The following is a 23,297-nucleotide window of genomic DNA, read 5'->3' as shown; positions in this document are numbered from 1 at the left end:
AGAGATTCTAGAGGCCAAAATAAGACGAAAATCAAGAATACCTATTTCTTGATTGAGGTTTCGTTAAAAAGTTATTAACGTTTATAGTTGCGCCTGTGAGACGGCAACCGTGCGCGCTGCACACTTTAACTTTAAACGTTAATAACTTTTTAACGAAGCCTCCATCAACAAATTGATATTCTTGATTTTCGTCTTATTTTGGCCTCTAGAATCCCCCATTAAAATTTTCCCTGGGGTAGCCGAACACCCGGTATAACATTTCAGTCTTCGTTTTACTTGTAGAAGTAACACACTTGTGAAGTGTGTACGAAAAAATGCGGAATACCCTATACATCGTGGATTTAAAACAGTTTGTAAAATGGAAAAATTTATAACAATGGCCATAAATGGTATATGTATTAAATAATTAATAGAACTTGATAAATGATTCGATAGAACTTTTTCGATCAGGAATCTGATAGTTTATAAATTTCTGTCGCTGGTAGCTTTTGAAGCCCGTCGAAAACACGAATAGTCTTCGAAATTAACGTGTTTAACTGGCTATCGTAACTTTTCTTTGCAATTACTTTTTCGTAAGACCGTTGAATGTTAACTAACACAGTAATTTCAAGGACAAAGTCGTGGTCGAGACAATTAAACAGCTTATTCGCATACTTAAACTTTATCGTATTTTGATTCTTTGGACGCATGCCAACCGCAATATTAACAACTGGAAGAGTGGATTATCATTCTTGTCTAGGGTAAGTTACAACGTGTTTAATTGGCATGATAAGTTCTGTTATTCGTTATGTTACCGCACGTAAGTACTAGAGTTAGGCACACACACACATTTTCCAAGCGTTTCGTGGCCTCTGGAAATATTAATTATTATCAGTTTTAATTAATGTTGCATCATTTTTATTAAATTCTATTGCCAATTTTCCAGTATGTTTATTGTGTAAACAAAGTCATTTTCAAGGCTAACTGTCTAATTAAAATAAAAAAAGACTGAAAGAAAAATAATTTCAACTATGAAACTAAAATCAAAAATCAAAAATTATTTTATTTTTGCTCGAGATGAAAGTTTCCTGTTTATACAATTTTTACGTAAACATTTTTTAATAATAATAACAACAACAACAACAATAATAACAGCAGTTTTTTTTTTTATAAAAACGATGTCTTAATTTCGAACAAAGTTGAAAAATTTTTTTATTTTTTGCTCGAGATGAAAATTTCCTGTTTATACAATTTTTAAGTAAACATTTTTTAATAATATTAATAACAACAACAACATTAATAATAGCAGAGTTTTTTAAATGAAAACGATGTCTTGATTGCGAACAAAATTGAAAAATTATTTTATTTCTGCTCGAGTTCAAAAATTACCCGTTTATTCACATACAATTTCTAGAGAAACATGTTTTAATAGTAATAATAATAACAAGAACAGTAATAATAGCAGAATTTTTTAAATGAAATTAAAAATGCAATTTTATACAATTATAAAAAGTTTTTGCATTTTTTTCCAATATTTCTAGTTCGTTTAATAAAAAAATTAATCAAAACATCAGTATTGGTAAAGTGTAAAAAGTAATTCTATTTTTGAAATTAAATAATTTTTCGTTGCGAAGTAGTGCGGTAAAAACGATTTTCTTCTTGCTCTTCGTCTATCAATGTAAGATTAAATAATTGGTTGCATATATATGTATATGTAGTTGCATGTAGCATAATTTCATGTTTTCAAATCTTGACTGGTACGATTTATCGACGTCCTTGGAGCACGCTTCTAACGTCTGCCGATCGTACAATAGTTCATTTACTTAGAATGGATCGGCATGTTTTGGAAAACGTACTTGCAAGAAAATTTATTTGAAACGATACGTTGATAATTTTTCGTAATCCGATTGGGAATCGGACTGCTTTTTTGGGGGAATTGATATAATTGCGAAACAAAGATTAAAATATATCCGAATACGTTCAGATAATATTCATAATTTTATTAATTTCAATGTTATTTAATTTAATTTTTAGCCATTCGAACTGTCCTCGATCAGTTTCATTTTCGATTTTAAAGGGGCATTCTAGTTTAAATGTCAATTTTTTACGTATTCTCTGGAATGTAAAAAAAATAAAGATATTCTTGTTTCTATATTTAAGAAGCATCTTTCTCGTGTAAAAATATTGGAAAATCAAATTTTTACAGCACTTTTCCGTTAACTGCCATATTAAATCTGCCATACCAACAGTTTCTCGTACTATTTATTTTTATAACCTGAAATTCAAGTGTTCTAACTAGATATTTTTTTTTTTTTTTTTTTTTTGTTTTTATAACCATCTTAAGAATTAATTTTTTTCCAACGTTTTTAGACTAGAATGCCCCCTTAATGGAAATGCATGCTTTATCTGACAATTTCGGCGATAATTGCAGGTGGTTCCGTGCGGCCCTCGAAAATTCTGGCACGTAAGACTGCAATTAAAATTTTCTAACCCTAAACGATAAAGTATTGCCCTCTAGCGCCTGGATTTGAATCCTCGAACCGAATCGAAGGAAATTCTCGTGCAATAATATCGAATATTAATTTTGTTACTATTTAATATCGATAGAAATTATGCGAATAATTTTTCACTCCTAACCGACTAACAGTTTACCAATTGTTTAGTTGTGTTTGGGTATATATAATTAGCCATGTTTTACAAGCGTGAGATATGTTAATTTTTTTTCTTGGATCAAGAACAAACGTTATAATAATTTCCTGCTCTGTCTCGATAAACTAACATTCACGTTCATTCATCGATCGGATATCGTACTTGTAATATTTAATGAGGAAATATTAATCGAGGATCGTTATCTCGGCGCTCGCAAAAAGCCTCGTATGTACAAGTACAAGACAAACACTGCAATTACTGCTTTTTCATTATGCACTTACCCTCGGGAGGACAACAATAATTTTGGTGGACGCTAAATTATCCGTTCTAAAACTCTCGGGCATAAATTTTCACTTATCGATGTTGCCGTACATTATTTATTTATCAACAGAGTTTTATTAACCTTTAAATGCACGCATTGTACAAATACGTTTTGAGGTTAGATAACGGAAATTGTACTGATCTCGTTTATTTGTTTTTCATAGCATCGTTAGAAGGTTTCTTATAATGTTGAAAAATATCCAGGTAACTCTCTGGGTGTAATTTGCGATTTTTTAAAATTAATTATTAAGCAAAAATGGAGGTGTCTAACAATATATTGTAGGTTAATAATTGTAATAGTAAATACAAAGGCTGTATATGACGTAACTAGTGATAATATTTCTCATCTAATTTGCAATCGTTTGACAAATAATTTACTATTTCAACAGCCTTGATTCACAAGTCTGTGTTAATTAACTATTTTTATTCATTATTGCGCGTGCTATGTCTCAAAATTCTCGAAAAGTAATTTCATATTTCGTTTAAATATTTTTCGAAAGAGTTACGATAATTGATTTTGAGGTTATAGTTGTGAAAGCGATAATAAATAGCTTTATAACATATATATATATATATATATATATATATACATATGTATAGTATATTCAGAAGAAACTTTAGAATTGTAGGTAGCAACGACTAATTCAAGGTGATTTGATTTGTTATAGTGTTGCAAACGAATGCATTTAAGGGTTAATCACAAAACCATAAAGAAAGGATCGCGTTAGTTCCTCTTAAACCCTTCATGCTCACTAATCTTAATGATATTTACATGTATTGTTATCAGAATTTTTACTGTGTATTTTTTCTTTTATTAATTATATTCTATAAGGTTGTTACATATACAATTTCTCAATACGACGATAAAAGAATCTAGGTTATATATTTTTAAAATTATTATTTCCTGTTGTGGGAATGCAGTGTCGCCACCTATGAGATAGATTCGAACGGGACTCTCCCGCGCGAAGACTAGAACGTTTACTGTACTCGATGTTACATGCCCTTTTCATTTTCTAAAAGTTACACTATGTAGTCTTAAAATATTATTAAGATAATAATAAGTCTAAGAATACATTCGTGTTAATAGTGGTCTTACTCAAACTATAACATTTCCAAATCAGATTTACATGAAAAAAAATCTGTTCGATGATTGTGAAATAAAACTAAATAAATGTCGAAGCGTGAAATTTTGTTGAATTTTTAATTATTGTACCAAGCGTTTTGGAAAGATAGAAAAAAGGAAAAAAAAATACACACGAATTATATGCATGGCCAGTATGAAGGGGGTTAACAGTGAAAAGAGACTTTTGTAGAAACGTAATCTCGAACAAGAACTCTGTAACTGATTTCAATATTACCCTATTATTAGCCGGACACGTGTCAGTTCTGATTTAACGAGTTGAGTGTATATGCTGTCCATCAAAAAACGTGTCCTACAAAAAAATTCACACGCTTGTTGTACCTGCAATATCCATACGCCACCGCCCATTTCTGTTTTTAATCGCGAATTCTTCACTCACGTCTGAAAATTATGCAACCATGCACAGGTATCAATAATGATTATGAAAAATCGCGTTACTGGCATTGAATCGAGATGTCAGCTACGGTCAAGGCGACCGTGTCGAGAGATCCGATTGACACTTCCGTACTAGGACTACCTGATGAGTCAGGCTCCATAAATGATACTTTCGTTTACGACAAATTCACTTAGGAGCACACTTCTAGCATATATATTTAAAAGGAGTACCTGTAAATACTGGTCAAATGTAACAGTCACCAGTTAAGATAAAAGATAAGATAATATTTTGTAACAAATCATGACCAATAATAGAAATATTAGAGCGTGCAACCTATCTCTGATGATCATAATCAATCCATTCAATTGAAATGTATGGCCGAGATTCAGATAAATAATTCTCGATACTTCGTTTTTATTGATAGTATAAAATCAGTAATTGAGAATTTAGCAGAAACGATGCTTGCTGTTAAAAATAATGAAAAACTCATTGTATTATTTACATTTAATCCATTACACACGGTGATAAGATACGTGCATACTTGCGCGAATATAGATAATAATCGTGTCTATCGGAATGTCATTAAATCGTTGTTTACCATTAATAAAACATTTTCCCTCGTTTCTATCGCGTTTACATATCTTTCATCGATACCGATAAGAGAACCTAACCTCTAAATTCATCAGCATCTTTTAATCCTAGATGATAATAGATTAAATCGATTTGTTCTCAATTCAAATTCTGTTCTTGCAATGCTCCACAGATAATATAATATAAATTGTATCAATCGTTGTTTACCATTAATAAGACATTTTTACTCGTTTCTGTCGCGTTTACATATCTTTCATCGATACCAATAAGAGAACCTAACCTCTAAATTCATCAGCATCTTTTAATCCCAGATGACAATAAATTAAATCGATTTGTTCTCAATTCAAATTCTGTTCTTGCAATACTTCACAGAAAATATAATATAAATTGTATCAATCGTTTACCATTAATAAAACATTTTCAATATTTCTAACCTCTAAATTTATCAGCATCTTGTAATCCCAGATGACAATAAATTAAATCGATTTGTTCTCAATTCAAATTCTGTTCTTGCAATGCTCCACAGATAATATAATAGAAATTGTATCAATCGTTATTTACCATTAATAAAACATCTGTACTCGTTTCTATCGCGTTTACATATCTTTCAGCAATACCAATAAGAGAACCTAACCTCTAAATTCATCAGCATCTTTTAATCCCAGATGACAATAAATTAAATCGATTTGTTCTCAATTCAAATTCTGTTCTTGCAATACCTCACAGAAAATATAATATAAATTGTATCAATCATGTGTCTGTCATCAGTTAATCTTTGAATTATGTCATACGTAACACACCTTTGCACGTTCTTCTTTTTTCTGATTATGTTTGCTGTTTATTTTTCGACCGTTTTAATATTTATGATTGTTAATCGTATAATACACGTTTCAGGTGATGAACCAGGAAGTCAAAAAGGAAACTCCGTTGCAGTTCAAGTTCCGTGCCAAGTTCTACCCCGAAGACGTTGCGGAGGAATTGATTCAAGACATTACTTTGCGTCTGTTCTATCTTCAGGTATGAAAAACTAAACAATCAATCACTAATAAATCACTAATTTTGCGTTCATATATAGTTTATGTATTTTTTAAGAATATTCCTAGAAACAAATGATTGTCGTTACCGTGTTCATGGTGTAAATTATAAATGCCAGGTAGTCAAATGCTAATTTGTCAGGTCAGGTGCAACCTAACTTAGCTACAGATGTCTTAAAATTAACATATATGCTAACAAACAATTATGAGCAATGTCATCTTATTATATAACTAAAATTAAATAAAAATACTGTTTCGTAATGGTCTTATTTCATAAGACAAATAATGGTCGATTAGCTGTATAATTTCTGCGCAGCAATTTGAAGAGTAGAGAAGATTGTTCAGATTGATGAATCTACATTTTGTCGTAGAACAATATCACAGAGGCCATTTGAAAATTAATCACAGCGTCAATTTTGAAGATCCCATTACTGATGCTTATACGAATTAAATTGAGACCACTCGGAGGCATGCCACACATTCTTTAATCTCTTTTATAACATATAATACTATCAATATTTTATATTTTCAAGAAGGGTAACTTCATTGGATACCTGAGCCATTACGTATTTAGTAAATGTACCTAACAGGAAAATGGGGATTTATTCAATGAAACATCAGCAGAAATAGCAGAAATTTCATTCGATACGTGTTTAACAAATTAGCATTTGACTTTCTGGCATTTATAATTTACACCATGAACACAGTAACGACAGTCACTTGTTTCTACCTGTGAATGAAATGCATATTAATAATGTACTGAATTAGACGAATCGAATGACGGTCCGTTTGCTAGGAATATACCATTTTTTATTGTATTATTTGTACAGAAGAGGAATGAAACCGTTAAATAAAACATATCTTTCAGGTGAAAAATGCCATTCTCACGGATGAAATCTACTGTCCCCCGGAAACATCTGTATTGTTAGCCTCCTACGCGGTACAAGCGAGACACGGAGATTTCCAAAAAGGTACGCACACTGCCGGTTTTTTGATTAATGATCGTTTGCTGCCACAACGTGTCATGGATCAGCACAAGATGAGCAAAGAAGAGTGGGAAAGTTCGATCACCAATTGGTGGCAAGAACATCGTGGAATGTTACGCGAAGATGCTATGATGGAATATTTAAAAATTGCTCAGGTAACAATTACAAATTGTACGAAAAAAAAAAAAAAAAAGAAAAAGAAAGAAAATATTAACATTCTCTTTTGCAGGATTTGGAAATGTACGGTGTGAACTATTTCGAAATTCGTAATAAAAAAGGTACGGATCTCTGGTTAGGCGTGGACGCTTTGGGTTTAAACATATACGAGAAAGACGACAAATTGACTCCGAAAATTGGTTTCCCATGGTCCGAAATTAGGAACATTTCGTTCAACGATAAGAAATTCATAATTAAACCGATCGACAAAAAAGCGCCGGACTTTGTCTTCTTCGCGACTAGAGTTAAAATTAACAAACGAATTCTGGCGCTGTGTATGGGGAACCATGAACTTTACATGCGTAGGCGTAAACCTGATACGATCGATGTGCAACAGATGAAGGTACTTTTCTTTCGGTGACTGTGCGTTTATTCTATTTTCCTATCAGTTTAAAAAGATCTAAATAGTACGTTTCGTTTACGATCAAAAGGCTCAGGCGAGGGAAGAGAAAATTGCAAAGCAACAACAGAGAGAGAAGTTACAGTTGGAAATAGCCGCGAGAGAACGCGCAGAGAAAAAACAGCAAGAATACGAAGAAAGACTCAGAAATATGACGGAAGAAATGGACAGGCGGCAAGCTGAACTAAACGAAGCACAGGAAATGATACGGCGTTTAGAAGAACAGCTCAAACAATTACAAGCGGCTAAAGAGGAGCTAGAAGATCGTCAGAAAGTACATATATTAGAGACGTATAGATACAGATGGTCATTTTTGACAAGCGTATTCGAATGTTACAAAATTTTCCTTTCTAATTTGTTCGCAGGAGCTCACAGTCATGATGGAGAAACTTGAACTGTCGCACGAAATGGAAGCGGCGGAGCGTGCTAAACTCGAACAAGAAATAAGAGCCAAGCAAGAAGAAGTGCAACGTATACAGTCTGAAGTGGAGGCGAAAGATGCAGAAGCGAGAAGACTGCAGGAAGAATGCGAAGCAGCCAAGTATGACAACAGTTTCCTTTCTATTTTCTGTACAGGGGACATACGATTGAAATTTGATAATTTTTTGGGAGTAGGTTGAGGCAAGAAGAAGCTGATAGGGCGTATCAGGCCAGTACAACGCCTCATTATCATCACGTTGAAGAGAACGAGGAAGGCGAAGAGGAAGGCGAAGACGAGATTCCTCACGGCGATGTTACTAAAGATCTTGCAACCGACGAGTCAATAATCGATCCTGTCGAGGAACGGCGTACTCTAGCAGAAAGAAATGAACGTCTTCATGATCAGCTTAAGGTATGTGCCTTTGTGTTCATAAATGTCGTGTATGCATTGCAACGAAAATATGTTTCAGGCATTGAAGCAAGATCTAGCACAGTCACGCGACGAATCAAAAGAAACTGTTATGGATAAAATCCACAGGGAAAACGTCCGTCAGGGTCGCGACAAATATAAAACGCTCCGTGAGATTCGTAAAGGCAATACTAAGCGTCGTGTCGATCAGTTTGAGAATATGTAAATTATATATCCGTTTGCCTATTTGTCTATTCGCCTGTCCATTTCATCCTGCCTTTAAATTCTCCTCCAATATTCTCTACGAGGACAATTTTTTGAAAACTTGTCAGATATTATTTTAGAGTAATATTTTTTCTTTTCCTTTTTTTTTTTTTTTTTTTTTTTTTATTTTATTATTTTTGTTTTGAGATGCTCTTCGAGTAACGAACCACTTCCAATTTACAACGATGTAAAGTTTATAGCGTGTAATTGCTATTTTTCGACGTTGATTCTGTACTCTCGAGTACAGTAGAAGCTTTTTCACAAATAGCAAGGAACGCGACGAGCGACCAACTTGCGCCGTCTTCCATTCATGCTACCACAGTGTGTCCGCTGTTAAGCAGTTTTTCGTAAAAAATAATATTCGTGTACAGGGTGTTCCACCTAAATATCTGATTCGATTGTGGCGATACAAAAAATAATTTGTGTGCAATTTAAATGTTATTGGAAGACCAATGCCTTGCAAAGAACATTTTATTTTTCGCATATAAGTGCATATTTTTGTTTATTGTGTCTGTATGTTCAAATACGTTCCAATATAAAATCGTCTTCGACTTGGAAAATTAAAATCAAACTTGAAATTAAAAAATATATATATATCTGCATTATATTAGTTTCTGGATAACATTTAAATATTTTTTATGGTACACCAATTGGTGGAAATGTTTAGATGGTTTAGATGAGACATCCTGTACATATATATACATATATATATATATATATACATATATATTTTGTTTAATAGAAGTAAATTTTCTTGCTATTTTAGCAGCGAAATATTTAAAGTAATTTGATAATAACTGCGTTAGCTAACGTTGTTTTTTTTTTTTTTTTTAACAATCCTTGCTAAAATAACAAGAAAATTTGTTACATAATTTTTGAATATTATTTTAAATTTGCCCATTACATACGAATTTCTAAACACCGACGCATCAGTATTTTCTTTCTCAAAGTATTGCTGTCGGTCATCGAGCATAACATACAATCTGTCCGAAAATATTCAAATAAGAGTATACTTTTAATAATTATGTATTTTACTTAAACATACAGCAAAGAAATAGAATATTTCATGCTGTGTTACCGCATACTTTCTAAGTTTACGAAAATGCAAATACTTGTGATCTATTATACAGGGTGTTTGGGAAAAATTTTAATGGGGGATTCTAGAGGCTAAAATAAGACGAAAATCAAGAATATCAATTTCTTGATCGAGGCTTCGTTAAAAAGTTATTAACGTTTACAGTTGCGCCTATGAGACGGCAACCGTGCGCGCTGCACACTTTAACTTTAAACGTTAATAACTTTTTAACGAGGCCTCGATCAACAAATTGGTATTCTTCATTTTCGTCTTATTTCGGCCTCTAGAATCTCCCATTAAAATTTTCCCAGGGATGGCCGAGCACTCTGCATATAATTTTTTGAGTAATAGGAGAGAATTGAATTTATAAAATTAAAAATAGAAGTTTTTGATCGAGGATTAATATTTTCTGGGGTATCGATTTTGTTGCAAAGTTTTTTTGAAATACTTGAAAATGTATCGCAATTTATTGAATGTTTCATGTAAGTTTTGCAGAAACCACTGAGATCATTCAAAAGTTCTTGTTAAAAGAGTTATAAAATGTGTCGCAAAAAGAATTATGCTACAGTGACGTTAATTATTTAAAAAGAAACTATTTTTAATTGGGCAACACATGACAAAGTGGATTTCCTCGCGAATCATTAATTTTTAATTGAAAACTGATTTTTATTTTATAAGTTTCATCTGTCCAGTGTCTGAACTATTTTGTGGAATTGTTTAGTTTTGCGGTTCTTTTTTATTATTCAAAAAGTAATTGCATTTTTATTGGCCAGACACTGTTTCAGTTTAATGTATATTTCATTAAAACACTGATCGTAATTGTTACAGTAGTATCGTCTTTCCACGAGAAGAAGGCACAGCGTGTTTATATCCCCACTCTTGCTGCAGTCCGCTGATTGGCTGTCACCGATCTTCGTCACTGTTTTCGACCAATACCCGTGGGTCAGTGGACTGCAACAGGAGTGGGGATGTAAACACGCCTTCTTCCCGTGGAAGAATGGTACATACTTGTCTCGGAATATTTTCAAAACAGATTGTTAATTCTTATTTTCTTATCACGTCATCGCATATAGTCCGTCCTTGATAAGGATTCGCCCGAGAAATATTTCGTATAAATATTTGCGTCATCAAATTTATCTATTAATAAGATTGCTTTCGTCAACAGTGGTCGCTATACAGTTACGATATATACATTTCTATTATGATTTCGATTTATTATACTAATGTTTTGCAACATAGAACAAGCAATAAATAAATTAACCCATCAGGTACGGCGCAACTGCTCAAGCGATACGATAAAGCTTGTCTTTTAAATTTTATACTGATATTTAACTCTTTGCTGCACAGGATTTCAGATAATTAAATAGACCCATGTTGCATAGAAATTTTATTGCGTTTTAAATTAAACGAAATTGGTATAGTTCTATTAATAAATGTAAAAACATAAAAAATTCCGCTGGCAATAATTTATGAACCTGTATTGGTATGTTGAATGTTGCCAACACAAGTGAGAATACAATTGTAACATTTGTCAAAGATATTACCAACTGCTTTACGTAAATAAGACGAAATGTGAACCTATGCGCGCGCATGCAGCTATTGCAATATAAAAATGTCCCGCCATGCATTACGGCGCATCAAAAAGGTGGGATTAACCCCAGCGTGCCCCAAAGAGTTAAAGATGTTAAGAAGTAGAAAAATATGACATCTGCCTACGGTTAAACGTCGACAACTGACGAAAGTTTATGGTTCAGTATATTGTACACGATACTTGAAGGGTTAATATTTTAAAAGATTTCTAAAGTATCCAGCATTATTTTACAACTCTAAAAGAACACATTGGCCATAGATCGATAATGTACTTAGATGCGACCACTCGATGCATGGAACGTGAAATCGGTAATATCCGTCTTGACGATAAATATAGAAATGGTTAAGCACGATGCACGAACTATTTGCAAAATGTGCGAACGAATATTCAACTAATAATTTTGTATTGAACACACTCGTGGCCTTTATTGATATACATATATTGAAATAATAGATACTAATATTGAATAATAGGATATAGGAAGACATAGGGATATCGCGTGACTCTTTGTATTGCATACCTTCAACATAAGGTAATCGCGTGGTTCCTAGAGAAAGGTTAGGTACCTATCGAGCAAGGGATGAGCGGGTATTCGACAGATTTTCGGTTTGTTTACGAAAATAATTGTTTCTTTGGCTACTTAATTCTAGAATGGAATTAAAAATTTAAATTTGAAAAGTTATGATAAATCTTATGGTCGTAAACAAGCTCTCGAAAAAGACCCCAGCCGGAGGCTTCGGGTACTCGCGCACGCCTATTATAATAACGATTCTTGAAAGCATGGAAAGAATGAATGTGAGAGAGAATGCGACAATAAAGAATAACGTACGGAAGATCGAATGGGTAGAACATGTATAATCTGTGGCAGTCTGGTACGCCATATAAATTTTAACGCAGTCCATTTTTCTTTTTGTTTGTCCTCTAAAAGATTGTATCGACAATGACATTAAAAACTGAAGTAAACGTAATAGTCTCCAAATGCTGCCAATTTTTGACGGAATGCAAACAAAGAGCATTACTACGAAATGAAATACAATCTTTGCGTTGATTAAGCAGGGAAGATGATGAAAAAATTAAAAGAAAAAAAAAAAAACACTGATCATTGTATCGGGACTTTATTCATAATTATATTATCATCATCGCGTGTTACAATAAACACGAAGGGGAAAAAAGTACAGGAAAAATAAGGATAGATATTTTTTGATTATATTTAATACTACAATTTACAAATTAGTAGTGTTTTATTATTATTATTATTATTATTATTATTGTTGTATTAATATTTACAATCTAGTAGCGTTATTATTATTGAAATAATATTACATGAAAGAGCAATGTATTTTATAGTCAGTCTATTTGTACTCTTAAGAAAGTTATTAAAAATCTGCGTCGTAATAACTAAAACATATTTCGTACGATGCAACGTCATGTTCTATTATTCAAACGATGTAGATGAATACTATTTTTATAAAAATTTGTCTGGATATTCTTCCCCACTGAACACATTCGGCGAGAGACAGGTACTTTTGAGACATTCCAAAATTTTTGTGTAAATTGTTTACTTTTTTTTTTTCCATCCATGTTGGGGTTTTTCAATTGTGCACGGGATTTGTAACAACGTTTCGAATGTACTTAAAATAAGTATATTTATTTGAAAGAATGGTGGCATGTCTTTTATATATATATATATATATATATATATATATATGCATAATTCATATATAAAAAAAAAAAAATGTATGAAAATCCCTAACGTGGATTCACGAACGATCTATGTTCTTTATGAAGGTAATGGATATACGAGATCATTTCTAATTTTTTTTTTTCCACGTGTAATAACTGTAAATATGTAAATTACCTTGCTAAACTTTTGGCTTGAAATGCGATATGTACAAATTGGTATTGCATACCTTCATGAGGTCATTGACAAAGATTAATTTACACCTTACACTTATGGTGCGCATCGTCTTTGACATATTTCGGTGCTAGCATCTCTCTTTATGACATATCCCAAGCATGTAAAAGTAAAATAGGACCAAATGCATTTCCGATTCATAATAAATTTTTACAAATCTAAACGGTTGACGACATTTTCTGATCGAACGGTATAAGTTCGACCAAGAATTATAACCGAACATTTCGTTTTTATATTTAAAACAAAAAAAAAAAAGATCTTCGTAATAGTATTGTCGAGTACTTTGAAACAGAGAAACATATAAAATACACAAGGTACGATCACGGAGACGCATAGACATTGTATTTTATTGAAAACAATATTATATGTTGGTGCGAGGATATGTGAAAATCACTTGTACTTTGCAGACAAAGTTAAGCATTGTTTAAATAAAAAAAATCATATCATAGTTTTTTTAATTCATTATTATTGTATCCTTTGTGTGTAATTCGTTTAAGAAAAAGTATGTTGTATGTAATTCTTAAGTATTAATTTAACATGTTGTCTTGTGGTGTTAATGGGTGACTTTAAACTTGCAATATTGTTCACAGTGGAAATACTGCAATTAGTAAATTATCGAACAATGGTTTTATTTATTAAAATGGCGGTAGTACAGCAATGTCGCCATCTACGGTAGAACGTCCAAGTTTGTCGAGAAATAGTACACTGTTTTCGCCACTAGGTGGCGGCGCTATTGACCTAAAAAGAGAGGGCAACAGCCAGAATGTCGGACGGAACCCCAGGATGGACATTTGTGGGATTTCTTTCTGCGCATGCGTAAGCTGACGTCACAGCTACCTATCGTCCGCTACCATAGATGTATCTTTAGTGCAAAAAGAGGTGCATGTTGGGAATTCCCATGTTTTGTACAAAATTGAACTTTCTACTTCAAATGCTCGCCAATCACACAAAAATTAACTTATCGAAGATCCCCTACATTTCTCTAGCTAAACTCATGTAGGTAAAGAGGAAATTTTTTGTTTTTGTCTCTTTCCCTGTAACTTCCTTAAATTTTGTTCCTTACTGGGATCCAACGGAACCCTAAATTCTAGTTAAGTGTATACGGCAGTGATCATACGCTCCAGTGCGCATGACAAAAATTCCCACCTATCACTGGCCCCGGGTGTACCGGGGACACCCTATTCCTCTTTCTCACGCTATGTCTATTTCTATTTTCTATTTTTTTTTTTGTTGGGGGTATGATACTAGCACTATCGGCTTCGTAATAACACCATTTATCATCTATTTTTTAAACCCTCTATTTCCCTCCTTTCTACTCTTTTAACTTCTTCTCCCCCTCATCAACACCTTTTCCCCTTCTTAACTCTCCCGCAACCCTAACCGCGCCACCAGTGATGCCAGATTCAGCACCGAGTGCATTACTCACCCATGCCAGATCACGCGTACGTGAGCTCGTGGAGTTTCGGAAAGTCGACAAAGGCAAACTGACACATGCCCTCTTTCTCGATTCTCCGAAGCTGCCCGAAGTAATTTCGGACCGTCTCGTGGGACTCGAGAGAGGCAGGCTCACATATTTGCCTTTGCGCTCTTGAACAACTGACATTTGACCTCACGTCAACGGCATACGATTCAAAGTCTCGACTGCCCAGGTATTTTTTACTTTACTATACCCCTTTTTACCTGAAGTATGAGGTAAAAAGTACGATGTATAAGGTACGACTACGTGTACTTTTGAATTTTCCTACAGTCCTCCGCCGGCCTCTGCTGACCGCTGCTGACCATTCCTCATACTTCTGACTTGAGACTATATGTACTTCAGTCTAATTAATAAACAGTGTCTAAAGCTTGTTATTATTATAACTACAGTAGTGTCTACATAAGTAACTGCATTCTTACCCAGCTAAATGTCCGTTTAGTACGTCCGTGATGCTCCCTGCGTATAAGTTGAAGGAAGTGTGACCCATCGGTGGTACATGATTTGCACAGCCATCTACGGCAAAACACCCAAGTTTGTCGTGGAATAGTTCGTTACCTCCAACGCTAGATGGTGCTCATTTATCGACCATGTAGGGACTACACGCGTCCCCGCGTCTGCGCGGCGCTAGTGTCGTGCAGCTAGCCGCGTGGAGGGAGAGTTCTCTCTCTTGCGTGCCAGCGACCGTAGGATAAGGTGTGATCTGGTGTATTCCGTTCTAATAAAGTCTTTGCTCATCAAGAAAGTATCCATCCTGGTATTCCGGCGGTAGTAGGCCGCGTCTCGTTACCCATCGAGACCATAATCCTACAACCACAGGCCCTCTTGTGCTAAAATGCCCAAGTTTGTCGTGGAATAGTTCGTATCATCCATGCCAGATGGATTTCTCGACAAATTTGAGCGTTTTAGCACCAGAGGGCCTGTGGGCGATAAATAAGCGCCATCTAGCGTTGGTGGTAACGAATTATTCCACAACAAACTTGGCCGTTTTAGCACCAGAATTCGCCTTAAAAAGCAATATCGCATGATCTAAAAAACTATATATAGTTCCATTCGAAAAACTTTACCATCATATCGTTTAAATTAATAACATATACAAAATTTTCGTTTACGCCAAAATAGAGATCCCATTTTATCCCGCAATTTACATATAAACAATTTTTTCGTATCATCAATAGTTATTGAAATATCGCGACTGTCACACTTCAGCGTGGACATCCTGCATGCTAACAGAAGTTATCAGGAATCCACTGCTGTTGCCCGCAGTGGTTAGCAGGGGCCAGCAGAGTTTGGCAGAAGCAAGAAGAAGCCAGTAGTAATCGTTATACAATGTCGGTAGTATCAGGAATGGTGAGGGAAGGCCAGCAGGGCCAAGTCGTAGCAAGTATTAATCCTTATACGTTGCCATAAGCATCAGGAGTGGGCAGCAGCAGTCAGCAGAAGCCAGCATAGGCAGACAGAAGTCAGTAGTAATCGTTATACGGTGTCAGAAGTATAAGCGGTGGTCAGCAGAGGCCACTAGAAGCGAGCAGAAGCCAGCAGAGACTAGCAGAGACTAGCAGTAGCCCGTAGTAATCGTTAGACGTTGTCAGAAGCATTAGGGGTGGTCAGCAGAAGCCAGCAGAGGCCAGCGGAGGCCAGCAGTGGCAAGCAGGAGCAAGCAGCAGCAAGTAGTAATTGTTATAAGTTGTCATAAGTATCAGGAGTGGTCAGCAGAAGCCAGCAGAGGCAGGCAGGAGTCAGTAGTAATCATTGTACGGTGTCAGAAGTATAAGCGGTGGTCCACTGAGGCCAGCAGAAGCGAGCAGAAGCCAGCAGAGACTAGCAGAGACTAGCAGTAGCCCGTAGTAATCGTTAGACGTTGTCAGAAGCATTAGGGGTGGTCAGCAGAAGCCAGCAGAGGCCAACAGTGGCAAGCAGGGGCAAGCAGCAGCAAGTAGTAATTGTTATACGTTGTCATAAGTATCAGGAGTGGTCAGCAGAAGCCAGCAGAGGCAGGCAGGAGTCAGTAGTAATCGTTATACGGTGTCAGAAATATAAGCGGTGGTCAGCAGAGGCCAGTAGAAGCGAGCAGAAGCCAGCAGAGACTAGCAGAGACTAGCAGTAGCCCGTAGTAATCGTTAGACGTTGTCAGAAGCATTAGGGGTGGTCAGCAGAAGCCAGCAGAGGCCATGGAGGCCAGCAGTGGCAAGCAGGGGCAAGCAGCAGCAAGTAGTAATTGTTATACGTTGTCATAAGTATCAGGAGTGGTCAGCAGAAGCCAGCAGAGGAAGGCAGGAGTCAGTAGTAATCGTTATACGGTGTCAGAAATATAAGCGGTGGTCAGCAGAGGCCAGTAGAAGCGAACAGAAGCCAGCAGAGACTAGCAGAGAGTAGCAGTAGCCCGTAGTAATCGTTAGACGTTGTCAGAAGCATTAGGGGTGGTCAGCAGAAGCCAGCAGAGGCCAGCGGAGGCCAGCAGTGGCAAGCAGGGGCAAGCAGCAGCAAGTAGTAATTGTTATACGTTGTCATAAGTATCAGGAGTGGTCAGCAGAAGCCAGCAGAGGCAGGCAGGAGTCAGTAGTAATCGTTATACGGTGTCAGAAGTATAAGCGGTGGTCAGCAGAGGCCAGTAGAAGCGAGCAGAAGCCAGCAGAGACTAGCAGAGACTAGCAGTAGCCCGTAGTAATCGTTAGACGTTGTCAGAAGCATTAGGGGTGGTCAGCAGTAGCCAGCAGAGGCCAGCGGAGGCCAGCAGTGGCAAGCAGCAGCAAGTAGTAATTGTTATACGTTGTCATAAGTATCAGGAGTGGTCAGCAGAAGCCAGCAGAGGCAGGCAGGAGTCAGTAGTAATCGTTATACGGTGTCAGAAATATAAGCGGTGGTCAGCAGAGGCCAGTAGAAGCGAGCAGAAGCCAGCAGAGACTAGCAGAGACTAGCAGTAGCCCGTAGTAATCGTTAGACGTTGTCAGAAGCATTAGGGGTGGTCAGCAGAAGCCAGCAGAGGCCAGCGGAGGCCAGCAGTGGCAAGCAGGAGCAAGCAGCAGCAAGTAGTAATTGTTATAAGTTGTCATAAGTATCAGGAGTGGTCAGCAGAAGCGAGCAGAGGCAGGCAGGAGTCAGTAGTAATCATTATACGGTGTCAGAAGTATAAGCGGTGGTCCACTGAGGCCAGCAGAAGCGAGCAGAAGCCAGCAGAGACTAGCAGAGACTAGCAGTAGCCCGTAGTAATCGTTAGACGTTGTCAGAAGCATTAGGGGTGGTCAGCAGAAGCCAGCAGAGGCCAACAGTGGCAAGCAGGGGCAAGCAGCAGCAAGTAGTAATTGTTATACGTTGTCATAAGTATCAGGAGTGGTCAGCAGAAGCCAGCAGAGGAAGGCAGGAGTCAGTAGTAATCGTTATACGGTGTCAGAAGTATAAGCGGTGGTCAGCAGAGGCCAGTAGAAGCGAGCAGAAGCCAGCAGAGACTAGCAGAGACTAGCAGTAGCCCGTAGTAATCGTTAGACGTTGTCAGAAGCATTAGGGGTGGTCAGCAGTAGCCAGCAGAGGCCAGCGGAGGCCAGCAGTGGCAAGCAGCAGCAAGTAGTAATTGTTATACGTTGTCATAAGTATCAGGAGTGGTCAGCAGAAGCCAGCAGAGGCAGGCAGGAGTCAGTAGTAATCGTTATACGGTGTCAGAAGTATAAGCTGTGGTCCACTGAGGCCAGCAGAAGCCAGGGAAGAAATAACGCATGGCACGATTAGAACAAGTATCCTTGAATCCTGCCAAGGGTCGATACTATATTTTTAAATTCTGAAAGTTCATAATTTAATCCCAAGGAAAGAAGTAATTAGCGAATAATCAAGCTATGCGTAACACGGAGGTACCTGTACTCCGCATACCTCCTTAGTATTCTGTGATCCTGGCACAATTTGAACAGTTCGAATTCCTAGCGTCAGATGGCGACACTAGCTTCGGCACGTTTTAGCGCCATATTGAAATGACTATCGCCTCCAGTAATTTATAACCAATTAATTGCATGAAATAATGTATAGAGAAATGGTTGAAAAACATAATTTGACTCGAATAATATTTGCAGTGGTTCTAAAAGCAAAAAAGTGGAGTTTTAGTATCATAAATTATTTTTAACTAAACAGATGCGCTTTTGTCTAGTCTCCATTCGTGGCATAATTTCATTTTGCATCTTGTATTGCTTAACCAATTTTTTACACGTTATACGCTTTGTTGCTACATGGACTTCGCTTGCTGTTGACCTAGAAAAATAATTGTAAATGTTTTTTGAGATTTGTAAATGCATTACAGATCTTAGTTGAGCTTGACGGGCCACTTCAAGTACCTCGCAATAAAGTCATCTTGCTTTTGGACACAATTGTTTTCTACTATCTTTAAAATTTCCTTTAATCGTTTTTGTAATCTCAGATAATAATTGTCTGAAAGCAGTGCGAGCTTCCTAGATAATGAATGATTTATGTCGTATTAATTTAGTAATGTACAACAGTTAAAACATGATCAGGGGTCTTAAAACGTGTATTTCTGTAAAAGAAATTGTTTCAAAAAATTTTATTCTCATATAGATTTCATAACAATTTGTATAAATATATGATTTTCATTGTAAAATACATAAATCTATTATATATATAAAAAAAAAAGTATATATATATATATAACAGTATGATTTAGTAAAATATTTCATCAAAAATAAATTCGAGCGTAATATAAAATGCAAATTATAACATAGTTGCAGTGCTGTAGAGATTCAAAAATCATGTAAAATATACATATACTAAACCGCAGAATCCTTTATACCCATATATTCAATTAATTCACTTGTAAGCACGTGGAACAAGCATGTTTTCCATAATTTGTACTAAATACGACCATGCAACAAAAATTATTCAAACTTTATAATTCCTGTTAGAATATTCCATTCCAATTATGTAGAAACGAGCGAAAGGAGAGCTCTCTTATAATCTCCGGACGTATCACCCTAAAATTTAAAACATTTATACATAATTGCGTAACTAAAATATAAATACAAAAGCAATTTATTTAAAATAGTAAAAATACATACAGCAATCCAGCTTTCCAGCGATTTCCCGTATCGTTCTTCGAAAGCTTTTTTAATATCACCTAAATCGATTTCACTTCGAGACACGATAATACGTATTAACGTTCTGTCCTTTGTTCCTATACCATGCATACTATCGTATAAACGTTCAGCAAAGAAACCAACTTTTGATTTCACACACTTCACTGTTACATAAAAAGAAATAACGTCAATATATAAAAAAATAAAATTCTTAAAGAATAAAGAATTTCACTTAGATAACAATTGCAAATACAAAATTGTTCGTAACTATTGGTACATCAATTATTTTTAAAGCTACTGCAGTTAAGACCAAAGTATCGTAGTTCCACGAGAAGAGGGCGCTGCGTGTTTACATCCCCATTCTTGCCGCAGTCCGCTGATTGGCTGTCATCGATCTTCGTCATCGTTTCCGACCAATAGTGAGTCAGCGGACTGCATCAGGAGTGGCCACTGCGTGTTTACATCCGCATTCTTGCTGCTGTCCGCTGATTGGCTGTTATCGATCAATAGTGAGTCAGCTGACAGCAACAGAAGCGGGAATGTAAACACGCGTTCTTTTCGTGGAAGAATGGTACATGCTCGTACTGTACAGAAAAGATAATAAATGTTATTTAACGTAACATGGCCATTTTTCTCCAACTATTAATATATTCTAAACGATTATGTTACTAATTACTGGATAATAAAACTAATCTGTACATACGAAACAAATTGAACCTTTCTTAAATATTACATATTATTAAAAAGAAAATAGTTACCTATCCCAAGGAGACCTTTTTCGAGATTTCCAGAAAATTCTTTCTTAATAGCAACTTCAATGTCGTGTCCAGATATTTTTTCATATTCGATAAAAGTCTGCCTTAACTGTTGATAACTACGCGTTATTAAAATAGCATTAAACTGAGATTCATTCGTGCCCCACTGTTTTTCACCTGCAACGAAATAAATTATTTTTCAAACTTAAATATATCTAACTTGTATATAAAATTTATTACGTTTTAATTATCACAGTAGTTTTATCGTCTATACATTTTACTTGTCGCTGTTAAAAATATGTTAATCCAAATTAGTATCGATATAACACATACCAGCATCGTAGAGAGCTTGTGCGTCTGTTGTAGCTTCAGCATGATCTATACTTTGATTCTCATCTCTGTTCGCTTGAACAAGCGAAACCAGTAATCTCTTAAAATGTCCTGATGTGTCTCCTTTTAAGTCGCTTTCCAGAGTTTTTCCATATACTGTCAAATACAAAATATAGTTAATGAAATTAATGTAGAAGTATCCGATACTACACCCTATGTAACACGAAATAAAGTACTACTAAATTTAATACTTAATACTCGTAATACTCTTATAGTATTTTTCTATCAACAAGATTAATTTTAGACTTATTTGTTTGTAGATTGTTTATACTCTAACGAGTGTTAAGATTACATCTTAAGAGAAAGTGTTTTCTTAATTATTAATCGATGGACTTACAGTTTTCATAAAATGCTGCGATCGTACGTATACCATAATTACTTAAGGTACACAAAATTTCTACAATTGCTTCCTCGTCAGTCCCCAGTCCACTGACTGCGTCGTGCAATTCCTTAGCATAATAATGAGGTAACGGTGTCATAAGAGCAATTATAACATCTTCCAATTTCCCTGTAAGTTCGCTCTTCAGATCGCTAACTAGATCCTTTCCGTATAATGTTTTATACGCTTCTGCAACTTCTAGTCGCTGAACGATTCCTCTCTTCGTGAGTACATCGATAATGGTTTTTTCATCCGTGCCGAAACCTTTCATTGCTTTACGCAATAGCGAAGCATCTGCATTTGCGTCGAACGGTTCCGCAGGATACACGGTAGGAGTACACTGAAACGCAAAGTATGCATTTATAAAATATGTTATTATAATATTAATATTTAATATTATATATTAAAATATATAATCGCACAATAATAATGACAGTATTTAATTCGTATTACTGCATTATAAGTTTTAGTGATAAATGTATTTTAGTCTTTTATTCCCGATTTTGAAACTTATACACAGTTTTAAGAAACTAAATTTGGTAAAAGTATAAATCGACTACATCGACGTAGACCGATTTCTTCGAACAAAGTAACGCTAAAAATACTCTTGACCAATACTTGAAGCCATAAATAGACCTATTTGATTTAAGCCGTACATAAAAAAAATTCTATTCAAATTCTAAGGAATAATGTACTTACTTTAAACGGATAATATTGTTGTTGTGACATTTTTACTCTTGCGAAAAACGATCTGGAATTAATGAAAACATCGATTTATTAATCAACGATCGTTCAACGACCAACGATAAACGGTCGAATTTATCGTACAGTATTACAAAGTTGATATTATTTTTTATCATTTTTTAACAATTTGAATCATTCGTATATGAAATACACTTACAATGAGTATGTTCAAGGAAATTTGATAGATTGTTTTTGGTAAGTAGAATCAGATCCTTCCTTCACGATTGCCGGCCAGTCAATAATGGGCACCGTCACACCCATGTCGCATCACGTCATCCATAGTTCTTTCAAGGTACTATACTAGCACAGAAAGAGTGAGTAATAAGAGAAAAAAGGTTACGATACGAATAATAAGATGGATGACAACATCGTAATAGATATATGTAGAATGATCGATAGATATATACATGTATTCGAATTCATCTATAAAAATCGATAGGGGGCGGGTGCTGAAATTTTTCGGCGAAATTGAAAAATTTCAAATCGTTCCAAAAAAATTATTTTTGGTTGCAGGAGTCAATTACAATCATTTTTGGTGAATACACATACCCCAGAAATCCTACGCACTTTCGGAGAAAAAATTCGATTAGTTGGTGAAATTTTTCGGCGAAATTGAAAAATTTCAAATCGTTCCAAAAAAATTATTTTTGGTTGCAGGAGTCAATTACAATCATTTTTGGTGAATAGACATACCCCCGAAATTCTACATAGTTTCGAGAAAAAAATTCCTTACAAAAAACTTAATGTGTGCCCCGAAATGGTGTCCCAATTTTCAAATGGCCATAATTACTATAATAGTGAATATACTTCATTGAAATTTTTTTCTGAAGTAGAGCCCATGGGCATCTACAAAAAAGTATTAGATAACATTTCCATACAGCGCCAACTAAATTTATTAATAATGATAAACGAATTTCAAAGAACAATCAACACGGGGTAGGTGCCTAAAGTCGACGAAAAGAAAATTCAAATGGTTCTGAAAAAATTATTTTCGGTTGCGGGGGCCAATTACAATCATTTTTGGTGTATACACACACCTCTGAAATTTTATGCACTTTCGAGAAAAAAATTCGTAATTGAAAATACTATAATGTATGTCCAGAAATGGTCTGTAATTTC

General features: G+C 35.4%; 2 protein-coding genes across 7 annotated transcripts in view; one reads left to right on the top strand and one right to left on the bottom strand.

The window, feature by feature from the left end:
* The window catches only part of LOC122403069 (moesin/ezrin/radixin homolog 1), a 37,524-nt gene extending 15,229 nt beyond the window's left edge, over positions 1-22,295 (top strand). For 2 of the 6 annotated variants that reach the window (XM_043406361.1, XM_043406360.1), the window contains 8 exons: positions 2,411-2,443; positions 5,952-6,074; positions 6,960-7,232; positions 7,307-7,636; positions 7,725-7,967; positions 8,059-8,234; positions 8,309-8,525; positions 8,584-12,379. In XM_043406361.1, coding sequence (XP_043262296.1) covers positions 2,411-2,443; positions 5,952-6,074; positions 6,960-7,232; positions 7,307-7,636; positions 7,725-7,967; positions 8,059-8,234; positions 8,309-8,525; positions 8,584-8,748 — 1,560 coding nt within the window. In that variant the 3' untranslated portion in view covers positions 8,749-12,379. Of the gene's footprint in view, positions 1-500; positions 741-2,410; positions 2,444-5,951; positions 6,075-6,959; positions 7,233-7,306; positions 7,637-7,724; positions 7,968-8,058; positions 8,235-8,305; positions 8,526-8,583; positions 12,380-22,274 lie in introns of those variants that run through there. The other 4 variants (XM_043406364.1, XR_006259584.1, XM_043406362.1 and 1 more) reach the window with 4 other exon arrangements.
* On the bottom strand, positions 19,531-22,471 carry LOC122403074 (annexin B9). The gene is made up of 7 exons (XM_043406370.1): positions 22,336-22,471; positions 22,134-22,185; positions 21,393-21,774; positions 20,999-21,151; positions 20,669-20,842; positions 19,893-20,074; positions 19,531-19,808 (listed from the first exon to the last, which is right to left on the bottom strand). Exons 2-7 carry the CDS (start codon positions 22,161-22,163, stop codon positions 19,755-19,757), a joined length of 975 nt encoding a protein of 324 aa, XP_043262305.1. The 5' UTR covers positions 22,164-22,185; positions 22,336-22,471; the 3' UTR covers positions 19,531-19,754.
* Positions 22,472-23,297: the final 826 nt, after the last annotated feature.

The sequence above is a fragment of the Colletes gigas genome, unplaced genomic scaffold, assembly GCF_013123115.1.
Source record: "Colletes gigas isolate AHSC1104 unplaced genomic scaffold, ASM1312311v1 Colletes_gigas_Sc00043, whole genome shotgun sequence".
Lineage (NCBI taxonomy): Eukaryota > Metazoa > Arthropoda > Insecta > Hymenoptera > Colletidae > Colletes > Colletes gigas.
Note: the sequence above shows the minus strand (reverse complement) of the source record. Positions and strands in the feature narration are given on the sequence as shown.